Source organism: Neolamprologus multifasciatus, chromosome 14 (genome assembly GCF_963576455.1).
Source record: "Neolamprologus multifasciatus chromosome 14, fNeoMul1.2, whole genome shotgun sequence".
NCBI classification, from domain to species: domain Eukaryota; kingdom Metazoa; phylum Chordata; class Actinopteri; order Cichliformes; family Cichlidae; genus Neolamprologus; species Neolamprologus multifasciatus.
In genome coordinates, this window is record NC_140452.1 from 15,011,381 (window position 1) to 15,035,222 (window position 23,842).

The 23,842-nt window shown below is 41.8% G+C and overlaps 2 protein-coding genes across 7 annotated transcripts; both read right to left on the reverse strand.

Annotated features, from left to right (window-relative positions):
- Positions 1-1,344: 1,344 nt before the first annotated feature.
- ehd2b (EH-domain containing 2b) lies at positions 1,345-7,911 on the reverse strand. Of its 2 annotated transcripts, none has more exons than XM_085130347.1 (7): positions 7,516-7,911; positions 5,932-6,397; positions 5,624-5,800; positions 4,541-4,656; positions 3,063-3,475; positions 2,793-2,957; positions 1,345-2,670 (listed from the first exon to the last, which is right to left on the reverse strand). In XM_085130347.1, the coding sequence occupies exons 2-7, from the start codon at positions 6,150-6,152 to the stop codon at positions 2,122-2,124; spliced, it is 1,641 nt and encodes a 546-aa protein (XP_084986473.1). In that variant the 5' UTR covers positions 6,153-6,397; positions 7,516-7,911; the 3' UTR covers positions 1,345-2,121. The 2 variants fall into 2 exon arrangements, with proteins under 2 accessions (XP_084986473.1, XP_084986474.1); XM_085130348.1 differs by having other exon boundaries at positions 4,559-4,656; positions 7,516-7,910.
- Positions 7,679-22,970, reverse strand: bicra (BRD4 interacting chromatin remodeling complex associated protein). 5 transcript variants are annotated; one of them, XM_085130342.1, is made up of 15 exons: positions 22,864-22,970; positions 19,149-19,194; positions 19,000-19,045; positions 18,354-18,419; positions 16,022-18,091; positions 15,661-15,831; positions 13,730-14,329; positions 13,110-13,302; positions 12,917-13,014; positions 12,533-12,667; positions 12,379-12,431; positions 12,138-12,286; positions 11,955-12,049; positions 11,751-11,856; positions 7,679-11,620 (listed from the first exon to the last, which is right to left on the reverse strand). In XM_085130342.1, exons 2-15 carry the CDS (start codon positions 19,187-19,189, stop codon positions 9,807-9,809), a joined length of 5,637 nt encoding a protein of 1,878 aa, XP_084986468.1. In that variant the 5' UTR covers positions 19,190-19,194; positions 22,864-22,970; the 3' UTR covers positions 7,679-9,806. The 5 variants fall into 5 exon arrangements, with proteins under 5 accessions (XP_084986468.1, XP_084986467.1, XP_084986466.1 ...); XM_085130341.1 differs by having other exon boundaries at positions 11,751-11,853; positions 15,652-15,831; XM_085130340.1 differs by having other exon boundaries at positions 15,652-15,831.
- Positions 22,971-23,842: the final 872 nt, after the last annotated feature.

Genomic DNA, 23,842 nt, shown 5'->3' on the forward strand with positions numbered 1-23,842 from the left:
CAAGTAGGGCTTTCTACACACTAAGGATTCACTTTTTCTCCCGTGTCTGAACATGTCCTTCAATGTGCACAGCTGCATGCCTCCAGTCTGCCATCTACAGCTGGGAGCTCCAGTGAACAATTTCAGATTGCCAGGAATCCTGTATCCACCAGGTGTCACCCCATCTCCAGAGCTGACGGCCTCAGTTTTTCTTCCACCACAGGTTTCCTAGTGAGGAATTCCCCACATAAACAATCAGTGACGTATAAGGAGACCCCAGTTTTGTTGAGTAAGGGGATCTTTGTCGTCGCTGGGGTCATCAACTGTAATTTAGGCTGCTTGCAGGGTTGCTTTGGTAGCTTGATTTGAATACCAAATATTTGAGATGGTTTATGACCCAGAATAACTATTTACGTAACAGACAAGCACTGTTCAAACTGCTTTTGGGATTTTTTTTCTTTACTCTCTAAGAAGGTGTTGGTAGCTGTGACTTAATAATATACAAGGAGAGCATTTGTAGTCAAGAAACTGCATGTCTTTATGATGATTTAGCTGTTTTTTCCACACACATTACCTCACACTTTTTCTCTCAGATACATAGAAGAGGGTGTGGTAAACAGCAGGGCTCACTCGGGAACAGTCCAAAAGGGGAATTTTAAGTTCTTTCATAAAGGTACAATGTTTAGATCCTGAGGAAACTTAGCAGACCCTAGGAAAGGAGATATTAATAACTCCCAGTCCAGCCCACCACATTCTTCACATGTGAGTCACTGTAAGCTGGAGAGCTGCAAGGAAAGGGCTGCATTGCTTCTGTTTCTCATTTGTGTTTCTTTCCATGGAGGAGTGGAAAAAGAAGGCGGGGAGGCCACTCCTTCTTTAGGAAAGCTTGAAACTCTTATGTGAAATACGCAGCTCTACACAGGACACATTCACGCTCATACCACATAGTTTACACCAAAGCCAAACACCGTGTGCTGGGAGGCTAATGTGAATGTGAACATAGAACTAAACTGGGATGAAGGGGTACAAATAGACTGCATGTGTATGTGCGAGAGAACGAGAGGCAGAAAAAAGGCTTCAGATGGTGGGAACGACAAGGGAAAGAGCCTTGGAAAATGGTGGTATGGGGACTTGGCAGAGGAGACTGTGAGTCACTGTTTATGTGGTCTGTCACTGAGAGACCAAGTGAGCTTGATAAAACACAAAATTTTGTTGAAAAAGAGTCAAATCAAACCCCCATAGCTATTACTTCTATTTTAGGTTATTTATTTTCAGATTGTAGGCATTTTGATAACTGAGTTTAAAAACCTTTTCAAGTTGTACAAAAGTTTTTGCTTGTATGAAAGAATAACCAAAGACACTAGACACAGTCAGGTAGTTTTATTTGGTTACAATGGTTGTTAACATAAGAACAGTTGGCAGAGCTGTGTACAGTAGTCAGTAACATGGCATTCATTCAGTCTAGTTGAGAATGTAATGTTCTTTTATTCAACGCAGATCCTGATCCTGCACATACAACGTAAACGGCGACAATTTACAAAATAATGTATAAATTCAGCACAAAAATGTGACATATAAAGCATCAGAGTGAAATGCATTCAGATTATTAGATTTGTACATGATTGTTCTGTTACATGGAGAAGAAAATGTTGAAAACACAACAAAATAAGTTGAAAATAAATTTCTAAATGATGCTTCGCTGGACTGATCACATGTGAAAAAAGGCATATTCCTACAAATAATCTCTAATATCTAGACACTGAAGGAATGTTAAAATGTCAAAAAAGGTGGGTTTTTTTTTAAGAATAAAATTGCTCTGGAGTTTTTAAAAGTACATGCAGATTTTTGCTCACTTAGACTCAGCCTTTCATTTCTGCTCAGCAAATATATATTCATCATAAAAAAAAGCCAACTTTGAGGAGTCAAAGGGAAGAAGCAAACAGATCCTTTGACTTATACACAATCCTTTTCTGAAAGCCCTTGTTTGTCGACTTATATTTAAATACAGCATGTTCATTGTGCAAGATTATAATCATTCTCAGAGGAAACGTTGCATACCTAACATGCAACATTTAGATTTGGGTCTGCAGGAAAATAAGAGCAAATACAACAGTAGCATAGGTGTGACAGCCAGTAGATGGTCTATGCATCAGAGCCTTTCTGCCTGCGTTTGGAGGGTGGGATCAGACGGGTGGGAAGCTCAGGGGGAAGACCATGACCCTCCAGCTTGACCTCAATTAGGTGGCTGGCCAGGGCAAATTCTTCATCATCCAACATGCCATCACGATCGACATCTGAGAGCTTCCAGATGCGACCCAGAACAGAGTTGGGCAGGCGGGAGCTCACCATCCAGTCCTTTGCCTTGGTGCCGCTTAGTTTCCCCTCATTGGGAGCAAGGTTGTAGAAGATTTCATCATATTTGGGCTTGTCTTTGGTCACCACCCAATCTTCCTCCTCCTCACAACCCTCTCCATTTTCCTCAACAAAGGGGTCACCTTCTGAGAAAGGTCCAGCACGGGTCCCCAAGAAGGCACCACCCTGCACACCTGGTTGATCACCTGCTTCCAGCTCCTCTTGCCTCAGGAGGGGCATCAGTTTGGCAATGTCACTGGAGAGCAACTCATCCAAGGATGCCATCAGATTAGGCTTCAAGGATTTGAACTTGGTAAAATCATGAACCATCAGTTGTTCCTTTAAAAATGAGAATAATGTGTTAGTCCTTAGATTTAATAGTTACATCAGAATAAACTTTCCTGTTGTAACCACAAATTAACAGAAGTTGCTTGTAAACAAAGCCAGTGTTTCAAACAAACCTGCATCTTAGCACAGTCTGGAAAGTCTCCAGCAGAAATGTTGTGCTGAAGCTGGATCTTGGAGAAAATAACTGGTAGCTGATAGATCAGATTCTTCTTTTTATTATCCTTCCTGAAGACAGAACGCATCTCCTGCTTCAGGTGGCTGATGATGTGGGCGTGGACCTAGGATTTAGAGAAATAAAACACACAAAGTGCACCAATATGACTTTCTGAATAATCATTTAATGAAAACATGCTGAGACGTGAACAAATATGCAACTCGCTCACCCTAACCAGACGGGCTCTCTTGACCAGATCATTGAGTTTGCGTATGGCTGCATTTCGAGGAAGGTTTTGAATATCAGCAAAGAGATCCTCCTCCTCCAGCTCAAACAACTTACGGTTGTCGTTTACCAGCAATGGCTCTGCCCAGAAGGAACCAATATAGACACGTAGAACCTCTGGAGTGCCAAATACCTTCCCCAGGGACCACATCAGGGCACCATACACTCGCATCAGCTGCTGGGTGCCCACCATGTCTGCTTTGTTTAGCACCACACGCAGTTTGTCTTCATTGCCTTTCAGGGCACCGATGGCCTCGGAGAACTCATCGGATATCTCTAGCTTGTGAGCATCAAACAGCAGGACGATGCGGTCCACACGTTCTGCAAACCAGCGCAGTACAGCTGGGAAGTCATACCCTGTTTAAACAAAAAAGATGCAATCACTGATTCATCCGTAGACCTAAATGTGGAGTATGCATTGAACAAACAAGGGTCAGGAGAGGGAAGAAGGTCAACACAGACACAAACCCTAAAGATTATAATCTGTAAAATCCCAAAGGCTGAATTCCCAGTCACAGAGGCTTCATTTTTGTGCAAGACATAATAAAAAAAACAATTCTTTGACTTAATGTATGAAAGTGAAAGTCTAATAAATTAGTTAATATTTTTTCAGGCACTGGTTGATCTGTACCAACATGATTCTACTAAACCATAAGTTTATCAAAATCCCCCCCCCCCAAAGAAAACAGATTCCACATACTTTTTGTGGGATGGCCACATAAATAGTTTTGGTTTTTATCTTTTTTGGTTTTAAGAAAGCATCTCTAAATTTTTGATAACTGAACTGTGGTACACACAGCAGAAGAAATGCTAAAAAAAAAAAAAAAAGTAGTAGCCTACTTTTGAAAGAGCATCTCAGTATCTCTGAATAATCCAGTCCATTTTTTGTTGAGTGAGAAACTGAGACTTCTCTTTTAACATCTTATTTACTTCCATCCTCTTAGGATATAGAAGCAAATCTTGCAGATGAATATTTTAAAAATTCTAGTGATCAAACCAAAACTGTTTACATGGCTAGATACCACCAGCGGTAAGCAAGGAAATATGTTTTCATAATTTGGGTATACTGACACTTTAAACTTGTTAGTTGCTCATGCAGATTGATTGGAATAATGGTTTGCTTGGAGCATGAGTGAATATTAAATTAGAAAAAAACAAAATGGTGTGAGGTGATTGTGATAGTTAATGCTCAACAGTACATTCTTCCAGATGTGCTCGCAGAATTGACTGCACTGTTTCTGTTCCTTATTATGGTTTTATGGCTGCTGTGTACTGCAGAGATGTTTTTTATCTCTGCTGCCAAATGTCATTGCAACAGAGCAAACTGGTCCCATGAGTTAGCCAGGCGTGCCAAGGAGATGAGTTTGTGAGCTGATGTTCAAGGACGTGTGTCTCTGCAGGCCCCCTATGCCCTCTCCTCACCTTTGCCACTTCTCTCACCTCGGCTCACTCTCTGTTTGGCACCAGACAGGATCCCTGGTGTGTCAATAATGCTGATGCTCTCCAGAACCTGGTTAGGCATTTGGGCACACTGGAATCTAGCATATTCATCAGCAAACAAAGAATGACATAACATTGTTTAAGAGTCTAAATTATGTGGAAATAGTCAATTCTTATCAAAAAAAGCCAGTGCAATCTCAGGAGCAGATTGAAAGCCACTCTGTCCACACACCCTGTCCCTCCCACTGAAGGCCATTGTGTGCAAGCAGGCCTCTTTTGCTCTGGGCTTCCTGAAGGAAAATGACCATTACTGCCAGAATCAAACAATAAGGCCTGCTAACGATGTGTGGCTTAGAACAACACCACTGCTTCCTGCAGCTTATGGGCTTAACGAGCCCACTGGTTCCTAAAACAGGAAGTCAACGCAAAAGGAGAGACGCAAATACATTCTCAAACATACCCTGCTGAGGGAGACAGGAACGCATGCTTGGAAAACTTGCACCAGAATGTCATGATGGAGCCCATTAACAGAAGCACTCTAAGTTCCTGTCACTTCTGGCCTGTGTGGCTATGCCTCTAGTACCTCACTTCACTGTAAGACGTAACGTCTTCCTTGGCTAACAACAGTGGAAAAACATCAGCTTGGGCAGTAAACATGGCAGGAATAAACGTCACATTTGTCCTACAGTTTCCCCAGTCCCTCCACAGTCTGTGACTTCTGTGTTTCTCTTTACCCTAAGAGGCTGTAGACCCCACTAACCTCAGTTTTGAACTTTAATACATTGCAGTTCCTGCCTGAGTACATGAACTTTCATCACCCTCTTGGGTGATATCGCTCTGTTTCACCATTTTTCCACAAATAAGGCAACTGCCTCCTCCTCTGAAATTTGGCACAAGCCCTTGAAATTCCAGAGCTAAAACACTCTCTGTAATCTTAGTATCTCCTTCTCTGTTTTCCCTCCATGAGTTCTCTCACATGTTCTGCCTATTTCATGCTAAAATGTAACTGTCTTGCTTAGTGGAAAAAAAATCACAACGCACTGTGAATAAAAGCCAGATTCTCACCTGTTGAGAAAGGTGTTTCCAAATGGATTGAGTTTGCGGAAAGGCTTGTTAGGGTCTACAATAAGGGCATTCCCCGGGATGACTGACTCCACGTCCCCATGCATGATGGCAGTGAAGCAGTCAGTGGTGGGTTCAGGACCTATCCTGCTCCCAGGAATATCCTGCTCCAGCAGATACCTGTAAATCAGACAAAAAGCTTGTAGTTTGTTTTGTTTGTTTGTTTATATTTGCTGTCACTTAAATAAAGTAGAAATACTCAGGAGATATAAGAATGGGCAAATGTATACCATAGCATTGTAGTGTCTTACTTGATGAATGTTGTTTTTCCAGTGGAGTACTGTCCAACAACTAGCACCATAGGCTTATTGTCAAAATCTGCATCCTCCAAACTAGGAGAATGGAAGTCATGGAATCCATAGTACTGCTCCAGAGGCAGCAGTTTCTCGCGGTACAGGGACTTCAGTCCCTCTGTCACAGTGTGGATCACCTCAGGTGCCTTCTTCACATTCTTTCTCCCCCAGCGTGACATATTGATTGACAAGAGGATAGAGAGCTTCTTGCAAAAATCGGTGTCAGAGTTATATCAGTTGCTTGGAGTTATATTTCCTGTGGCCAAGCCTCGGAAAAACCTTCAGGTGTTTCCTGTATTTATACGAATGCTGCTCACTTGTCCTTGAGCACTTCTCTGCACACACTTAGAGAAACGATAGGGCTGGTGTTTAGTTTAAAGTTGGGAGTTTCTCCTTTGAGTCAACACACTGAAACCTTTAGATCCTGAAATGCAGAGAGAAAATGAGGCAGGTAGAGGTTTAATCAAACAAAAAAAAAGAGATTACTCCACATCCCAAAAGAAACCCGTGTGTGCTTGATCAAAGTCTGCCACATTCTAGAGTAACAATGTGGAATCTAAAGCAAACTTCAGCCCACCCTCAGTCTGCCAAGCATTTTCAGTGGATGCCTGGAAAAAGTTGGTGTTCATGTTGGAAAACCCTCAAACCCAGCCCTGCATCAGGATTTGCTCAGGCACAGCTCATGCCTTTACAGTGAAATGAGTAAGACATTCTTTTATCCGCTGCAGTTTCCCTAAGTGGAACATGTAATTCGTGCACAGACTGCTCATACAAGGAGACATCTCGGGAGATAGTGTTCTCATGGAAAAACAAATGTAACCCTTGAGTAATTATCTTTTTACAGCAGTCTATATAAACAGAAACCCTGGATTAAGAGTCAAAGGCATAACTCATTATAGAAAGAGACTGACGTTAAGGAAGATAGGCAAGACACATGTCAACAGATGTTAGCTCATCTGTGAAGAGCTTCTCTTGCAAATCCAATTTAAACTAGGATATTAAAAAATCTCCCCCCGAGGAAAACAGTAATCACAGTCCTGACATGTCATAAGACCAGTGTGGAAAGCCCTCTTGTCAAAATGGCGAACCCTGGAGATCTAATGGAGAGGCATTAAATGTAGCCATTATATACAAAACTTCTGCTGCAGTCAAGCTGTATGAGTAAACGTGGATTTATGGTCTCACTGTGAAAATCAAAAAGCTGGTTTAGGCTTTGGGATCAGTTTATAATGTTTAAGGATGAAGGAAAATGCCTCGTGGGTTTGCACACCGGAATTGCAACAAAGTTTTGGACTTGGAACATGGAAAGTAACATTGAAACGTGCAAGAGCAGCAAGTATCAGGGGAGTGAAAAATATCAGAAGCCTATACAGAAAGTTTCCCAGTGCATTAATTATTTAGCTACTTTTTAAATTGTTGCACTCATTATATACCAAATCAAAGCTTAGTTTTCTCTCTACTTTACAATTACAGCTACATATTTTCAGTTAAAATGCAAGCCAATCATTACTGCCACATTTAAAGTTTAAAAGGAGTATTTACCAAGTTATTATGCAGGCTTCTTCAGGGAGTTCCCTCTAGCTCTCCAATCTTGCCCTCTGGAGCCTGGAAAATATTTTGGCTTAAGGAGATGAAAACAGTCTCTTGGGGAGCTGCAGCTACATGTATGGGTGTACCTCTAACAGCAAATAGGAACCCTCAGTGGAGCGTCAACGCAGCTGAATTAGAGGATCGTTCTTCTCCTGGGTTTAATGTATTTCAGATGAGCTTCAGATCATCTGGAAAGGGTTCCCAAAATCTGTTTGCTGAAAAAACCCAAGGCAAACACTCAGACACACAGGCGCACCACACCGAGGATAATTTTTTTTCTCTCTCTCCTTGCTTGCTTCTCTAAGTTTAATACACCTCCTCTTCCAGGGATGCCTGGCAATATGTGGGCAGCACTAACACTCTACTCAGGGCAAGGATGAGCTAAGTCGTGGCTAGAGGGCGTGGACTGGAGGAGGGGGTTGCGAATAAATAATTTGGGTGGAGTTGCTTTTTTTAAAAAAAAAAAAAAAAGGACAAAACCTCCCACAGTCCTTATGCACATTTTAAATATATACAACTTCACTCTGCAATCTTTTGACTATACCTTGGAAACTCCTTGTTTTACAATAATTGTATTTCAGTATTATCACATGCCTTAGATTTAGACATGCCAGTCCCCCACCCCCCATGTAAAAATGACTTATTCTTTCCAAATTCTGCAGATGCTCCAAGCAATGACGCATACAAACCAGCTCTATGATTTCACTTCTATGCACCACCTGCTGACTGTCTGATAGAGAACACACCCCAGTGCTGAAACCATTACCACCATCTCCTCCTCCTGACTATCATACAGTCCTTCTCAGTCAGCGTTAGTAAACGAAAGGAATGCAGCCTCAAGTGGTGGAACAGAGTTGAGGAATAAAAGAGTAGAGGACAGGACACTGCAATATTTCATAAAAGAAGCAAGGTTTAATTTACAGTTTTACTAAATGTACATTTTCTTTTTAAAAAGTGTCATTATACACAATAAATACAATACAAAATTAATCTGTAATACTATACTTCAAATTCTCTTACGGTCTTTTTTGTACATTATTATTGTTCCTTTTTTTCAATTTCAATGCTTGTGCTGTGTTTGTGTTTGAATTGTCCACCAGGCTTATACAAACGGGGGAAAATAAAACAAACAAACAAACAAAAACAAAAACTCAAGTGAGGCAGGCATACAGTGACAGGAAGATCCAAAAGACAGAAAACACAGAAACCTTGCCTGACCCCTGCTGACTGAAATGCATAAAGTCCTAACCTGGCATCACAGGCAACAGGGGGTGAGTGGAGGTGCAGTCTAAAAACAAGAAACTGGAAAATCATCTGACAATAGAAGCAGAAAAAATGCATTTCTTACAAGTTCATTTACATCCTGACAGTACAACAGCATCTGAGCAGTCAATTTCAAACCAATTTTACAAACGTTCAATTTTTTCCCCTCAACATTTACTTAAAAAAAAGAAAAGAAAAAAAAGACATGATATCTGTTTAAAATGGAGACACACAGAGGTTGATGGTACTCAGTTTTTTCAATTCAAGAGGAGTTTACCTTAAGACCAAATCAACTGATATTTAGGGTTAATATACTACATAAAGAAGCGTGGTCTTGATAAAGAGTTGGACTGCTTCATTTTAGCATTTGTTGTTTGCATCTCTGGAGCAGCACTATCTTTGCGATAAGAGAATCAAATATGGTAGGTCCGGCAGCACACTGGATGTATTATGACTGTTTACAGTACTACACTGCTGTAACCTCTTTGGCCTTTCTTCTGCAGCTCTCTTAGTGAAAAGCTGTTACCTTTTAAACTGTTTGAATAAGATGCCTGATGCTCATTACGACACTGATTAAACCAGAAGATGAACCGCTGTGGACAGAGACTGGTGTTCAGACCACATGAAAGGAATGTATGAACAAGTGAATGAGAAAAAAAGACCAAAGTGAAAAAGAAAGACAGAATTAGAGAACAATAGTCACTGACAATTTCATCTTGTTACTCGATTTTGGCTGAGGGAGCACATCTGTCGAGCATGTTCAAGTCTGCAATTCACCATTTTTGACTATGTTTGTATTTCCATCGTGGGGCAACTTTAGACTGTAAATGACAAAGAAATGTTTGGACAATTCAAATAAACAAACAAAGCCAACACAGCCTGGCAGAGTACTACAGTGATACTGTTTTCACAGTGCCCCTTTCCCCTGCCTCATTAAACTGTTTCATAGTTCCCCTTGTGAGTCCGAGGCTGAGGGGCTGTTATCTACTTTGAGTCTGGGGCACCAGGCTGCCGTTGTGGCCGCGGCCACCAACCTGAGGGTGCTGGCCCAAGGAAGAGGACGAAGAAGCAGAGGAAGAGGATGGGACTGAAGGTCTGTGTGATGAGGGCACTGAGCCCCCAGGGCGCTGACTTTGGTGTTGGTGGGGTCTGCTGTTGCCCCCTTTAATATGGTGTCCGCGGGTAGAGGGTTCCTGCTGCAGATTAAGGATGCTGTCAATGGCGCACTGCAGATGCTCATTCAGTGAGTCATCTGGAGGGCTGCCGCTGGAGAAGCTGGCGTTATCCATGTCAGGAGAGTCTGACTTGCAGCGTTTGGCAGGAAGCAAAGAGTCTCGTGTGAAGGAAGACTCTGGCGACGGAGGCCCAGGGGCATGCTGGTCCATTCTGAATGTTCCTCCTGCCTTATGTCGATTTTTTCCACTCAACCTCTTGTATTTACTTACATCTGTCTCTTGGTCTGTGTGCTCTTCCCCTCTCTCCTTTGCCCCTTCTCTGTCTAGAAGCTGTGGGAGATGATGGTGTTGCGTGGTTTTGATACCACGACTAAACACATCCATTTCGTCCAGCCCCTGCACTGCACTCCCCAAACGGCCAGTTTCGTGGCTTGAATCTGTGTGAGTGAGTAAGGCCTCCCTGTCTCTCTTCTCTACTTTCACACTTGCTATCACTGTCCGCTCTGAGGGAGGATTTGAGGCCTCGTGTCTGGGGGGTGATGGTGTGGTTCTGGTGTAGGACAAATTTTCATCTCCTCCACCTGGCACACCAGGTCTGACCCGAGGACTAATGTTTTCCCGGTAAGTTTTTCGAAGGGGAAGACGGCAAGTTGTCTGTGAGGAAGTGGCAGTAGAGGCAGGGTTGTGTTTGACCCCACCTCTGTCGTGGTGATCCAAAGTCCCATTCATTTGAATGGAAGATGAAGAGGTGGATGAAGACCAAGTATGGGATGAAGAGGTGGAGGAAGATGAGGCTGAAATGGTAGGAACACTTCCTCTCAGTGATGGGTTACACTGAGAGGTTGATATTGTGACTGACAAGCCAGACGAAGTAGTGCATACAGGGGACTGAGTTCTGATAACCGTGGCCGAAAGGGTTGATAAAGGGTGAACCTTCGCTTGTGATACAGCAGCTTCAGACTGCGGCTGAGTCTGGGACATAGACTGGCTGCTCAGCTGAGGTTGAGGTGTGTGCACTGGGTCTAAGGCAGTGTTGTGGACCACCTTACTGAACCCCGTTTGATCCTGCTTGATCTTTAGCTTCAAACCAATTCTCCTGCGAGCCTCATAGGTCTTGATAGGCGGTTTGCTCGTTCGCTGTGGAAGAGCATCATCGTCATCAGCTGCTTGAGAGTTTGATGTCGAGGATGAAAATGAGGATGATGATGCTGGAGTACGAACTGTAGAGATCTGGCTAGTGGGTTCAGCCACTGGCTTGACTGGTGGAATTGGAGGAGGAGGACAGCTACTGGACCAGGACACAGATGCACTGCCTCCACCCTGCTTTATCACGAGCTTGGTAGGAGGGAAAGGGGAAAGAGAAGGGGCCGCAGAAGGAACTGAGACAGGAGAAGGAGCAGGAGCAGAAACTGGTGTGGGTGCAGGCGGAGGGTTTGGGGCAATGATTGGAACAGGGGATGGGATGGCAGCGGGAGCAGGAGCAGCAGCAACAGCAACAGCAGGCGCTGGAGCAGGGACAGCAGCAGATACCCCTCCGCTTACTGGGGTGGGTTCAGCAGATGATAATTTCTGCTGGGATGAAACACTCTCCAACATTCGCACATTTGCCACAAACTCTTCTGCAAATAAATAAACAGAAATGTATAATTAAAATACACCTTCTTTATTTTTGAATACCTACAAAATTGTATTAATAATTTTATTAATTATTTATTAATAATTTAACAACCACAGACAGTGGTAAAATACCTGGCCTCTCCTTTGCCAAAATCTTGTCCTGGTTTAATGCAACCTTCTCCTCTTGAATGAACATCCGGTCGATCATCACCATCTCTGCCGAGGGGCCCAGTCTCTGCTCATGTTCATATGCCAAACAGCATCACTTTTAAAATCAATTCAGGACAAAAACGCACTAAGAATGCTTGCAGTGAACATGCTGATTTATAAACTTACTTTTGACTCTGCAAAGAGCAGGTAACGATATTTATCCAGCATGGCCTGAGTTCTTTTCAGCAGCTGGCTGGAGACCTTCTCAAATTCATCATCCACTGTGTAAAAGAGAACCAAATTGTTGAAAATTCTCCACTATAAATCAAGCAATACATTGGTAGCTTTACAAAAGAGGCAATTTGTTACCTCTTTCATAATCTTGAGAAGAGTTGGCAGTTCCCTGGTAGAGATGGTAAGGCAGGAGTCTGTGCAGTGTGTCCTCAAATGAGCAGAAAGGGGCACTGTAGTTTGGGTGAAGCACTGAACCCTGATGTTTCCTTAGCTGTTCTAGCATCCTGCAGTGAAGTGTGTAAAATTAATACTGTTCACAAATATGGCTTTTAAGAATCAATTAAAAGAAGCCCTGGAAAATTACCATGGAACATACCTGGCTTCTTTACTGGGCTCTGCGCTGAAAGGCATTTTCATTATTGTTGTTGTCTGTAACAGGAACAAACAAATATAAAGTGTAAGGGTTAAAACCCTTCATACTAAAACTTAAATACCAGAGGCAGTACAAACATGTAGCAACACTCATTTACCTGAGTTTGTATTGAAGCTGGGGGCTGTGGAGCAGGCATTTGAGTCAGACTAGCTCCCAACACCTGTATCTGCATGCCACCTTTCCCCAGAGTCACCCCTCCAACAGAGCTTATCACTCCTGGCTTTGGCTGAACCTGAGAAAGGAAAAGAAGAGGGAAATTTAAAGCAGAAAGTGACAACACATACAAAAGGAATGTATTGGGGAAAATACTATCCCTGTTAAATTTGAGGCGACTTTTGTTGTGATTTGGCGCTATATAAATAAAACTGAATTGAATTGAATAAATTTTACATTCACTGACAAAGGTGTTAGAGTAGCACAAAATAACGCCAGGCAAATACCACACATATGTTCTTACTGGGAATTGGGTTATATTACATACCTGTGCAGGCTGGGTAAGGCTGGCAGGAGTGACAGTCTGATTCACCATTGCTCCAGCTTGCCCTTGGGCTCCTGAGAATACCTGTAAGTCACTTGATGCTAGCAATAAAGAATAAAGATAATTACAAAAGGAAACACTTCAACGTGTGTTGGATCCTACTGTTTTGCATCACTGACAATAATTAATGTCTAACCTGTAGGAGTTTTGACAAGCACTGATGTCGGCTGCAGCATTGAGGGTAGCTGAGCAGGTGTACCAGTGCTGGCTGATGATGATGCAATCACCACTTTATCAAGAGGCACATCTTGCTGGGAACTAAACTGAGTGGTGATTTGAGGCTGAGGCTGAGTAGGCTGCTTAGCTTGTAGCATGATGTTCTGCTGGACCTGGAAATACCATAAGTATTGGTACCATACCAAATACCATCAGGACAGATATATTTGTACCTACATTCAAAATATTTTGGAGCATGCTTAGGCTCCTAATTTAGTTATGCTGATATTGTACTGGTAGATTTATTGGTAATGTTCACAATGTATTTAACCCAACTGATAACAGAAAAAAAAATTCATAAATGGAACTAAACTGAACAAGGGGAAAATAACAACTAAGTATATATGCAGAAATCACATATATTATTTTTCCACGACAATACAAACTGTACTAGTGAAAGCAACTTAACATGTTGCTGAACCTCAGAAAAAAGAATAAGTCAAAAATACACACAGTGATTTTACAGTCAAGATCCCTAATTGCATGCTAATTACGTTACAAGTTTTCAGTAAGAAGAAATGTGTAACATTGTAATGATACCTGGTGAAGCCTTTCCAGCAGCTGTTTCTGCTTAGGTGAGGGTTGAGAGATGGCTGAAAGAGTCTGAATTTGTGCTCCTACTAACTGCAGATTATGTTGCTGATCTGATGTCAGGCCCTGGATGGGAACATGAGTTTTAACCACAGTGGTGGCACAAGCGCTGACAGGAGCTGCAGTGAACTGATGTTGTGCAGGTGGAGGCTTCGGTGACTGTGACATAGGAGGCATGTCTTGTTGGTAAGGGACAGACTGAGAGGCCGGCTGAGGCTGAAGTTGAACTTGAATGTGTGTCTGTTGGGGTGGCGTTTGCTGTGGCTGGCCTTGTAGAGCTGGTTTGGGGGACTCTGCAATTTGGTTATGGACAATAAAGAGTGGAGGGTGAGATGAGGGTGTGCATGAGCGAGAAGGAGTTTGCGACTGTGGCTGAGGCTGAGAGGGAGGGCGTGACTGCTGTTGGTGGTGTGGTGACTGGATCTGCTGGCTCAGAGTAAGAGGAGACTGGGAAGGCTGGGGACTTTCTGCCACTGGTGGTGCTGTGGCAGGTGGACAAGGAGACATTCTATGGATCTTCAGAGGCTGCTGATGTCCACTGGAGGGTACCTGAAGAAGTGGAATCAAAATACAGTATGCTTATCTGATTCAAGGGAGCAAACATTTTAAGGAAGAATGAAATCAGGATATTAAGCACATAAAAAAAAGAAGAAAAATCACATACAAAAAGTCTATAGCGAATAAGTTTCCAGCACACGATCTGAGATTTGACACAAAGTAGGGTTGGGCGATATGGCTTTTCACGTTTTTGACATCAATATTTATTATGATGTTTTATATATATATATATATATATGATATTTATGCATCATAATACTGAGTTTAATACTTACACCTAGGTTAAAACTCCTAATTGCAAATATCATAATACACTCACACACTTTAAAATGAAAAAAGAAACAATCAAACTAATAGATAATAATACAGATTTATCACCCAATCCCGACGTACACATACACAAGTAAATAACGACCAAACAAACACAAAAGCAAAGTGTTAGAATTAAAAACTAATAGATTTTAAAGTAAAAGTAGTAGAAGCTCACAGATTTTATTTCTAGCATTTACACATAAGAAGAGGGCAATTATTATTTAGCGAGCCAAAAGAAAAACTGTAGACAAAAGCAAGAAATCAAGATCTGTGGGTCTGTGGTGGTAAATTAGGAGGTGATCTGCAGACTTGAGGGACGAGGGATAGGTGAACATGTCATTTTGGTTTTGGGGGGGCTCATTACCCTGGTCACACTAGGGGTCAGAGGGGTGAGAGGTGGAAGATATTGTGGAGTGAATCAATTCATCAGTCCTTAATCAGTAATGCAGCAGATGAAGATGAGTTCATTTACTGTGACTAAGCAGTGTTAGTGAAGAGATTATTCTAGCCTTGCTGCTGTAGGCAGAAATCTAGAAAAGACCAAAAAAGATTAGATCTCGTATATTTCAGCATGCTAAAATATATAGTAACTAGTATGGTATAGTAATACCATAACTTTTGCCGATTTCAGCTTTGAGTCAAGGATGTTAGAACTGATTAAAAATATCAAATTAATTTAAAAAAAGAAAAGAAAAAGTTATTCCTTTGAATATTGTTTGCCAGTCCTAAATTCAGAGTAGTTAGCACGCAATAGGTATGGACAACTGGATGATCATGCCTTTGCATGTAATTAAGCAACATAAGAAACACACAGAAGCCGCAAGCCAACAATCATATTTGTTCTTTGGAAATGCAGAGCAAGGGTGAGCGCCATAGAAGCAATGACTAATGCAGAAGGGAGGTACAGAATAGTAACGAGAAAAGATAAGATATCCTAACATTGTTGTGGAGGCAGCAGCAGCAACAAGGGGGTGGGGCTCAACATAAAGGGGCATTTCTACCTGCTTTACCATGTGGGAAGGGCCAGGGGAAGGGCTGTGGCTCTGGCCCACCCAAGAGTCAGTTAATTGGCTGTCATGGACAGCAGGGGCCGGAGTAGTGATGCTGTTGCTGCTGACGATTACAGATGCAGGTACGCCCACAGAGGGGGTTGACTCATTCTCTGTTTGGTGGTGCTGCTCCTGATTGGAGTACATTTACCATTTCAGGATGGGGGAGGGAAGGAAGGAGGAAGGGGTTTGGAGGGAAGGGGGAGTAAAATAGTAAACCAAAGAGGTCAAACCAAGATATCACTCCATGCATGTTATTCATCTTTTTAGACAATGTTAACTGAACACAAGGTAAGCAAAAGTTTTAGGTTTGAACACTGACCTGTTGAAGAAACATTTGCAGAGACTCTTGGCTCAGGATCATGCTGGAGCCCTGGTTGGTGAACAGTAACCTCCCTGGACTTTGCTGAGCCTGAGGGGGGACCAGCCCCACTGCTGTGACAGAGGAAGAGGTGGAAACTGACATGGACGGAGAGGAGGAAGATGCGGTGGTAACCGTGGACACAGTAGAAGCCGGCTGCATGGCAAGGATAGATGGCTGTGGTACAAGCTGCTGAGTGGGATGAGTAGCCTGGTCTGTGGAGCTTCCCAGCACAGTTACACACTCTCCAGGCTGTCCTTGAGCCATAGTTGCTGCTACTGTGCTGCTAGGGACTCCACCTGGCTGTGGCTGCAAGGCTGGCTGAAGGCTGACAGCGGGGCTCAGTCCTTCCACCTGGCTCAGCATGGTCAGGGGGTTCTGAATTGGCATGCCCTGTATGACTGTTTGGGCATGACCTGAGACAGTCTGGGTCTGTGTCTGATTTTGGCTCTGAGCCAATGTGACAGGCATCTGAAAGAGGGTAGGCGTGCCCATCTGGCCAGGCTGGAGCTGAATGGGTGCAGAGAGGATGTGGGCTGCCCCAGGATGGCTCTGCGACGTCAACACCTGACCCAAGTTGATATTCTGGTTTGCAGTTAAAATCTGGTTTGCAATGATTTGTCCACCAGGACCCTGGCTTGTGATGATGTGGCCCCCGGGGTGCTGGGTCAGGATCTGCCCACCTGCTTGTAGCTGTGGCAAGAGAAACTGGTGGTTCTGACCTTGCAGAACTGTCTGAGAAGGAATAACAATGCTGCTAGATTGGTTTAACAAGTGTACACTCAGGGGCTTGCCAGATGGTTGTGCTGCTTGTGGCTTGAAGAGGGTTTGCTGAAACTGAGCGCCTTGAGTTGTGGCTTGAGTACTCAGGACAACATTGGAGCCTGGCTTTCCTGTCAGGAAGGCTACATTCTGAGCAGCAGAAACTGGAAGTTGCTGCAGCCCTAGGGCCTTGTGGGCATCATTTTGCAAGACTTGGGGTGCTGGCTGTGGCTGCTGCTGTTGTTGTTTGAAGAGTTTCGGTTGGATGGCTCCCCCCTGTGGGGGTTTAGGCTGAATAGGTGGTGGTGTGCGCTGGATGATCACGTTCTGCATGATTTGGCCTTGAGGTTGTGTCTGGGATCCTATTCCTGAACTTAGAAGGGTGTTGCCAAATCCCACAAGCCCAGCAGGAGCAGTCATTGTACCACCACTGCTGCTGTTTGTGCTGCTGACACAAACAGCCGGTCCATTTAAAGCTGGAGATCCGAGAGTAGCTTTATTACTTTGGATCAGAAGTCCACCTCCTGAGCCTCCAAGCCCTGGCTGAGGACCAGCACCTGATACCTCTGGCCCAGACTGGTGCAACTGGTAACCACTCATGGCTTTAGCCAGGATTGGCTGGCCAGACTGATTGATAGTCATGACGGTAGGCTGACCCACAACCTGAATCTGTCCAATACCCAAATGTCCAGATTGACTCCCATTAGAAAGAGCCTGAAGACTTGAAATGGGTTGAAGCGTCACATTTCCTAGGCCCACTTGCTGCATAAATGGCTGAACACTGATTGCCTTGTTCATGACCTGGGATTGGAGTTGAAGGCCCTGTTGAGCAAGGACTGACCCTAGCATGTCAGTTGTGGCGTTGGGGGGAGTAGCAGTGGTGCTCGTGGCTGACCCGGGAAAAATCGTTGCTGCTCCCCCAACACCAATGCCTACACCAACAGCACTGTTTCCAGCCCCAGCAAGGCTGGCATCAGGCAGTGTCTGAACCACCTGTGTAAGGCCTGGAATTCCAAAGGAGCCCAGGTCCAGCTCAGCTTCTGCCTCTTGTAAGCTTTGCTCTGTGATGTTGGCTTCAGCCAAACTTTGCTGCAAGATGTCACATGGCTCATGATTTGTCCCAATGCCATTGCTCCCACCTTCTCCACCTGGGGACCCTCCCAAGATGTCATCATCCTCCAAGAAGTCCAAGTCAACACTGACTCTAGGAAGGCCTGTTGACTCATTGGCCGACAGCTGGGCTGTAGGCTGGACCTCTGGAACGTGGCCCTTCAAGGAAAGGAGGAAAACGAAGAGGAAATAAGTGAAATCAGGTAACACGTAAACTTTCATCACTAGATATGATGGTAAGGGGTGGAAATGAACAAAGTAATGCAAATATAAAAACCCCACAAAAATATCTTGTCAGAATGCAGCAAAACAAAGCCTGTCAAGTGTAGGTTTGTTAGTAGATGGGAGAGGAGTAATAGGTGAAGCATGCGACATATATAAATAGAAAACAGAAGGAAGAGCATTGGGGGATTTTACTCACCCCAGTGGCAGAGAAGAATGAGCTGGAGGGGTCACTTGAACCATCCAAAAGGTCGTCAGTGTCCAACTACAGACACACCCACAAAGGATAGGAAAGATGGAAACCAAAGGCACCCAAACCAGCAGGCAAAAGTCACCAGGACAGATAAATATACAAACCATCAGCCAGGGGAAGGGCAAGGAAAGGACAGAATACAGTCCAGGAAACCCAGATTGTAAAAGAACCAGTTAAAGGATAAGTGACAAAAGGGCAAAATGATAGGTGTAATACAGAGTTGGGAAGCGTTAGTATTATCATTTCTCATTTTGTGAATAGGCCAAATAAAAAGGGAAGGGAGGCTGGAACTACAAATAGTGCAAATCAAAAGCAAAGAAAACCATTAAGCAGATACAGCAATAAGAAAATTACATGAAAGCAGTGAGGGAAGCAGGTTTCAGAGTGCATTAACGTGCAATCTAAAGTGACTTAAGTACAGAGTCACACTTCACTAACTGATGCCAACACTAACAAAAATATGCATAATTATGACTCCTCATCACATCAATTACAAACTCACTTTTTGTAAATAGAAATCATAAACTTAAAAAAATGAGACATCTTTCTTTCTTTTCTTTTTAAAAAAAACCCCTCCCCCACTCATACTCACATGGGTCTCAGATCCATGAAGAAAGTCATTGAGAGCTTCTGGGTCACTGCAAGAGAAAACAAAGTGAATCTTCACAGTACAAGGGAAGAAATGGTTGACCAGTTTGTGATGAGATTTAGCCGATTTTCATCGAGTCATCATTAACTTACCAAATTACATCTAGAAGGCACCTGCCGTCTTCATCATCCATGACAACTGTTAAAGATGAGAAATTGTTTTTATGACTACTTTTGATTTATTTCATTGTCAGTGCACACTTTAATTATTATTATTTTGATAGGGCAGTAGGGAGCAATGCAAAAGAACAGTGAGAGTAAGGGGAATGATACACAAGAAATGTCCAGAATGGACTCGAACCCAGCCATTTTTGTCTCTGTGTTTACACAGAAGCTGATTTATGGCTTGCCACACTTGATAGTGAACTACAGGACAGTGATGTTTTTCAAGTCCTATGCTTCTTCAGCATGACAGGAATTAATTTCATATGATTATTTAATATTACTAATCCTTAGAAGTAACAATTTTTTGTTGATTTTTTTTTTGTAAAGCACAGCAAAGTAGCAATAAAACATATTTTCAGCACAGCTTGTCATCATGAGAAAACATCAAAATTACTCTATTGCTGCAAATATCATAATCACTATTACTTTGTTCCTAATTAACTTAAAAAATAATGAAATAATATATTTGTTGCTCCCCGTTGGACTCCTGGTTATCAGTCGGTTTCCAAACAGATTAATTTGTTTGCTTGTTAACCAAATTTAAACTGTCACAGCATCTGGGGGCGTGACTTGGGGGTTTTAGTGAGAGGCAAATAAACACCACTGTAAAGAAAACAAGTACACTCAATTAAAAAACTAAAGGCAAAATAAGCGTACTGCTGCAAAAAGAAACTAAAGAAAAAAAGAAAGCAAAAATATTTCTATTACCTCATTTATCTTGTTTTCATAACTGTTGGAAGTCATAATTGTAATTGAACATAGATTTGAGTTAGCTGCTCACTCCTTAGAAGAACTACAAAAAGAAACCACAGATCTTAATATTATGTTCTCAGATCGTTAGTTTAGACAAGGAGGGGGTTCAAACTATATTCAGTTAATGAGCCACATACAACTGAATTTGATCTCTAGTGAGCCACACCAGTAAAACAATTTCACAATAAGATACGTTCCTTTTAATTTATTAGAGTACAACTAAACATTTAACATTTAATTACCTATCGATGTGCAACACTGATGAAGAACAGCCTATACTAGCAGTATCTCTCTAAAAGCACAAAACCTTCTAATTCTGAGTGTTTTTAAACTGAACTAATGTATTATTTTACTCTTTATGACTACAAATTTGTCAAGATACAGAAATACTTTCAATTCCAATATAGTTTAGTGTATGGATTAAGCTGTAATGTAAAAATGGCATCACTTTACCAGGTCTAGAAATGCATTTTATTGAAAAATCACAAACATTAAAATCTAAACATTTTTCTTGCTTCCAAAGCTATCCAGTAAGCTGTACTAACCATCATGGTCATTTGGCATCCAAAAAGACTAAGTTATATTTAAACACTCAGTTCATTTCAGTTCATTTTTATTTCAAACATATACAGTCACCAACATTTCATAAAATCTTTCCATGCAGTTGTTTGAAAAGGAGTAGGCAGAAGTATATACTTATTTAGCCCTACCCCCTCAGGTTTACATCCTCATCATCTAAATTTGAACAACAAAAAACGTATACAATGCCTTCAACTTAGAACATAACATCACAAAAAAAATATTTTCTCATGTTCAACTAAAACTATATTTAGATTTGCTAATTTGCAGAAGAAAATAAACATCAGTTTAACTGCTGTCTTGGGTTAATTGCATTTTCTTCCTTCTTATACTTATTTAAAATTTCTTTTTTGAGTTTTATTTTAAACTGGTTTATATCACTACTGACCTTTATTTCTTCTTCTAACTCATTCCAGAATTTAACTCCCGCTATTGAAATAGACATCATTTTCAATGTTGTTCTTACTCTTTGTAATTTTAAATTCCACTTCCCTCTAAAATTGTACCTCCCTTCTCTTTCTAAGAACCATTTACTTATTTCGATTGGGAGCATTCCTTTCCTAGCCTTATATATTAAATGCACTGTTTTAAACTTCACCAGATCCTGGAATTTTATAGCTTGCGTCTTAATAAAGAGTGTGTTTGTATGAGCCCTATACCCCTCCTGATTTATTAGTCTAATAGCCCTTTTCTGCATTATGATTATAGTCTGAATATTGCTTTTATATGTATTTCCCCAAACCTCTACACAATAACTCATGTATGGTAATAGTAAAGCACAATATAACATATACAATGTTTTCCTATCCAGAAATTGTTTTACTTTCCCCAAGACAACAATGCCCTGTGCTAACTTTCCCCTCACATAAGTGATGTGTGATTTCCAACAGGCCTTATGATCAATGATCACACCAAGAAATATTATGGTATTAACCCTTTCTAGATATACATTATCAACACAAATTTCAATGTTAATGTTTTTCTTATAGTTTCCGAATAACATAAACTCACTCTAATTACTCTTAGGTAGTATGGGCTATATAGTTAGTTAGTTAATAACCATATTAATAAACATTTATGAAGTCCATCACATTAATTTCAAAGTCCTTGATTTTCCCCTGTGTGTTTTTAAAATTCAAATTATGAGTAATGACTCAAATCATTACATCACCTATCACTGTCAGATATTTCGGTGTCTTGTTAGGATAAAGCAAGCATGACGTGATAAATAAAATATGAGGTCCTTAAACGATAAAATAATAATAAAGTTTACAGTTAAATACAGAAACTGATTTTCAAAAAATCCAACGTCTTTTAACACCTACACTTATCAACAACAGAAATCCCCATGTGGTAACGAACCCATCGAGAGACCAAGCAGAACTCATATTTGTTAAAATCCGAAAAAACAGCGGATGGCAATAGACAACAAACTGAAAACGCGCGGTTTTCGCTCCGCCTGCAAAGATTTCGAGAACGGGCTCTCGCCTCCCGCTGAATTTACCACAACTCAAAACACCAGCTGTGCCTTTCGTTTCCAACAACACGAAAATACCATCTCAAATCAGCTTCCACGAGTTCACCGAGACCTATAAAGCGACCGTACACCCAGTTGCCGCTCTGAAGCAGCAGCAGATCGTAGCCATTGCTCGGTTAGAGCGCAGCTAGTACGCAGGATATGAATGGAGTCACTGCAAGCGACTTGCTACATGCTAGCTAGTGTTTTCAAAGAGCTTTGCATGTATATTTCGCTTATTACTCACAACACGGAGTATTTCGTAGCCACACTGCTGAATTAAAACTCTAATTTAACAAAACGTTTAATTTTAAACCACTGTTTTGCCTCTATTTTCAGTCATTTTAACGCATCTGGGTTGACTTTCGTTAGCCTAGCTAGCTAACCAGCTAAGCCAACAAGCTATCAACAATATTGAGACGTACAGCTAGCTTGAGGCTTTGACATTCAAAACAAACCAGCGAGTGACACAATTTTAACACTCCTACTGCACAACGATGCCTCGATTTGACAAAGACAAGGCAGTATTGTCTGCTTTGAAGCGTAAACGCAATTGCGTAGCTAGCTATCTCTCCTTGTAAGCAAAATATGAGTTAATGTTGGAATACTCTTGGATGAGGGGGGTATGCTTGGGAATTCGGTGGAAAATGAGCATGTTCGCCGGTTCGTGCGGCAGCGTGGCGCTTCGATTGCGGTAGCTGTGCAGTTTGCGGCTCGCGTGCAGTTCGCGAATATTGCAGCTTTGTAACAGTTTTTTGGATTAATAGACAAATTGCTACATTGTAACAAACTCACCCGAGACGATAGAGGTGCAGGCAGCGCGGGGTCTCCAGGACAGCCTCGCACGGGCTGCTGTACAGGACCCAACTACAAGGCAGGAAACAGGAGACTTCCGGTTTGCCTGATTGAAATCTTATCCTCCTGCGTAAACCGTGGCAGAACTTTTCTTTCGACGTGCTTGGCAAAGTTTTTTCGTACATTTAAACACATTTCTCAGTAAATTTGTGGGGCTGTTTTTGTTCGTAAAGCTGAAGTCTGAAATTTAGGAAAAAGGACTGGAGATTTACAGCTGATATCGCGTGAAAAGCTAACCCTTGATGTTTAAAAACGAAGTAAATAGCACATACTTGGAAACGTCTAGGCCTGATAAGACACATCCCTGATACAGTTGCAGTGCACTACTAAAAATTACTAATTTGTGCATACTTTAATATAAAATAACTGAAGTTATGCACTACTTTTAACTACTAATTATTTGTGTCCTATAAAACTTCGTCTTGTAACTCCCTTATTCTAATGTTCCTCCATTTAGGTATTTGTGGGTAAGTATAATTGGATTATAATTTCAAATAAAATACATTAAAATTACATTTTTGCTACAGGGGGATTACACCCTTAGTCACGGATTATGCTATAAAGTGTTTATCAGTCAAAGTAGCCTAGTACAGCTCACAAAGCAAGCAGAAATAGTGTACCAGTTTAAACAGCAAATCTGATATGAATTATTTGTCTGATAATCAATATTCATATACACATACTGCAGTTATACTGAAAGGCGATAGGCCATATTGTAGCATGTTAACTTTCCAAACAATGTTTAGTGTTCTGCCAACACCTGCTGAATGTTACAAACATCATCAGGTTTGCTCACCTGGACAATGTGGTGACCCTGAAGTATGCTGTTCAGCATTATAATGTGCAAACGTTTCTATATGGTCCATATCAATAATATTGTTTGAGCACTGCTAAACAGAGCCAAAAATAATTTCAAAAA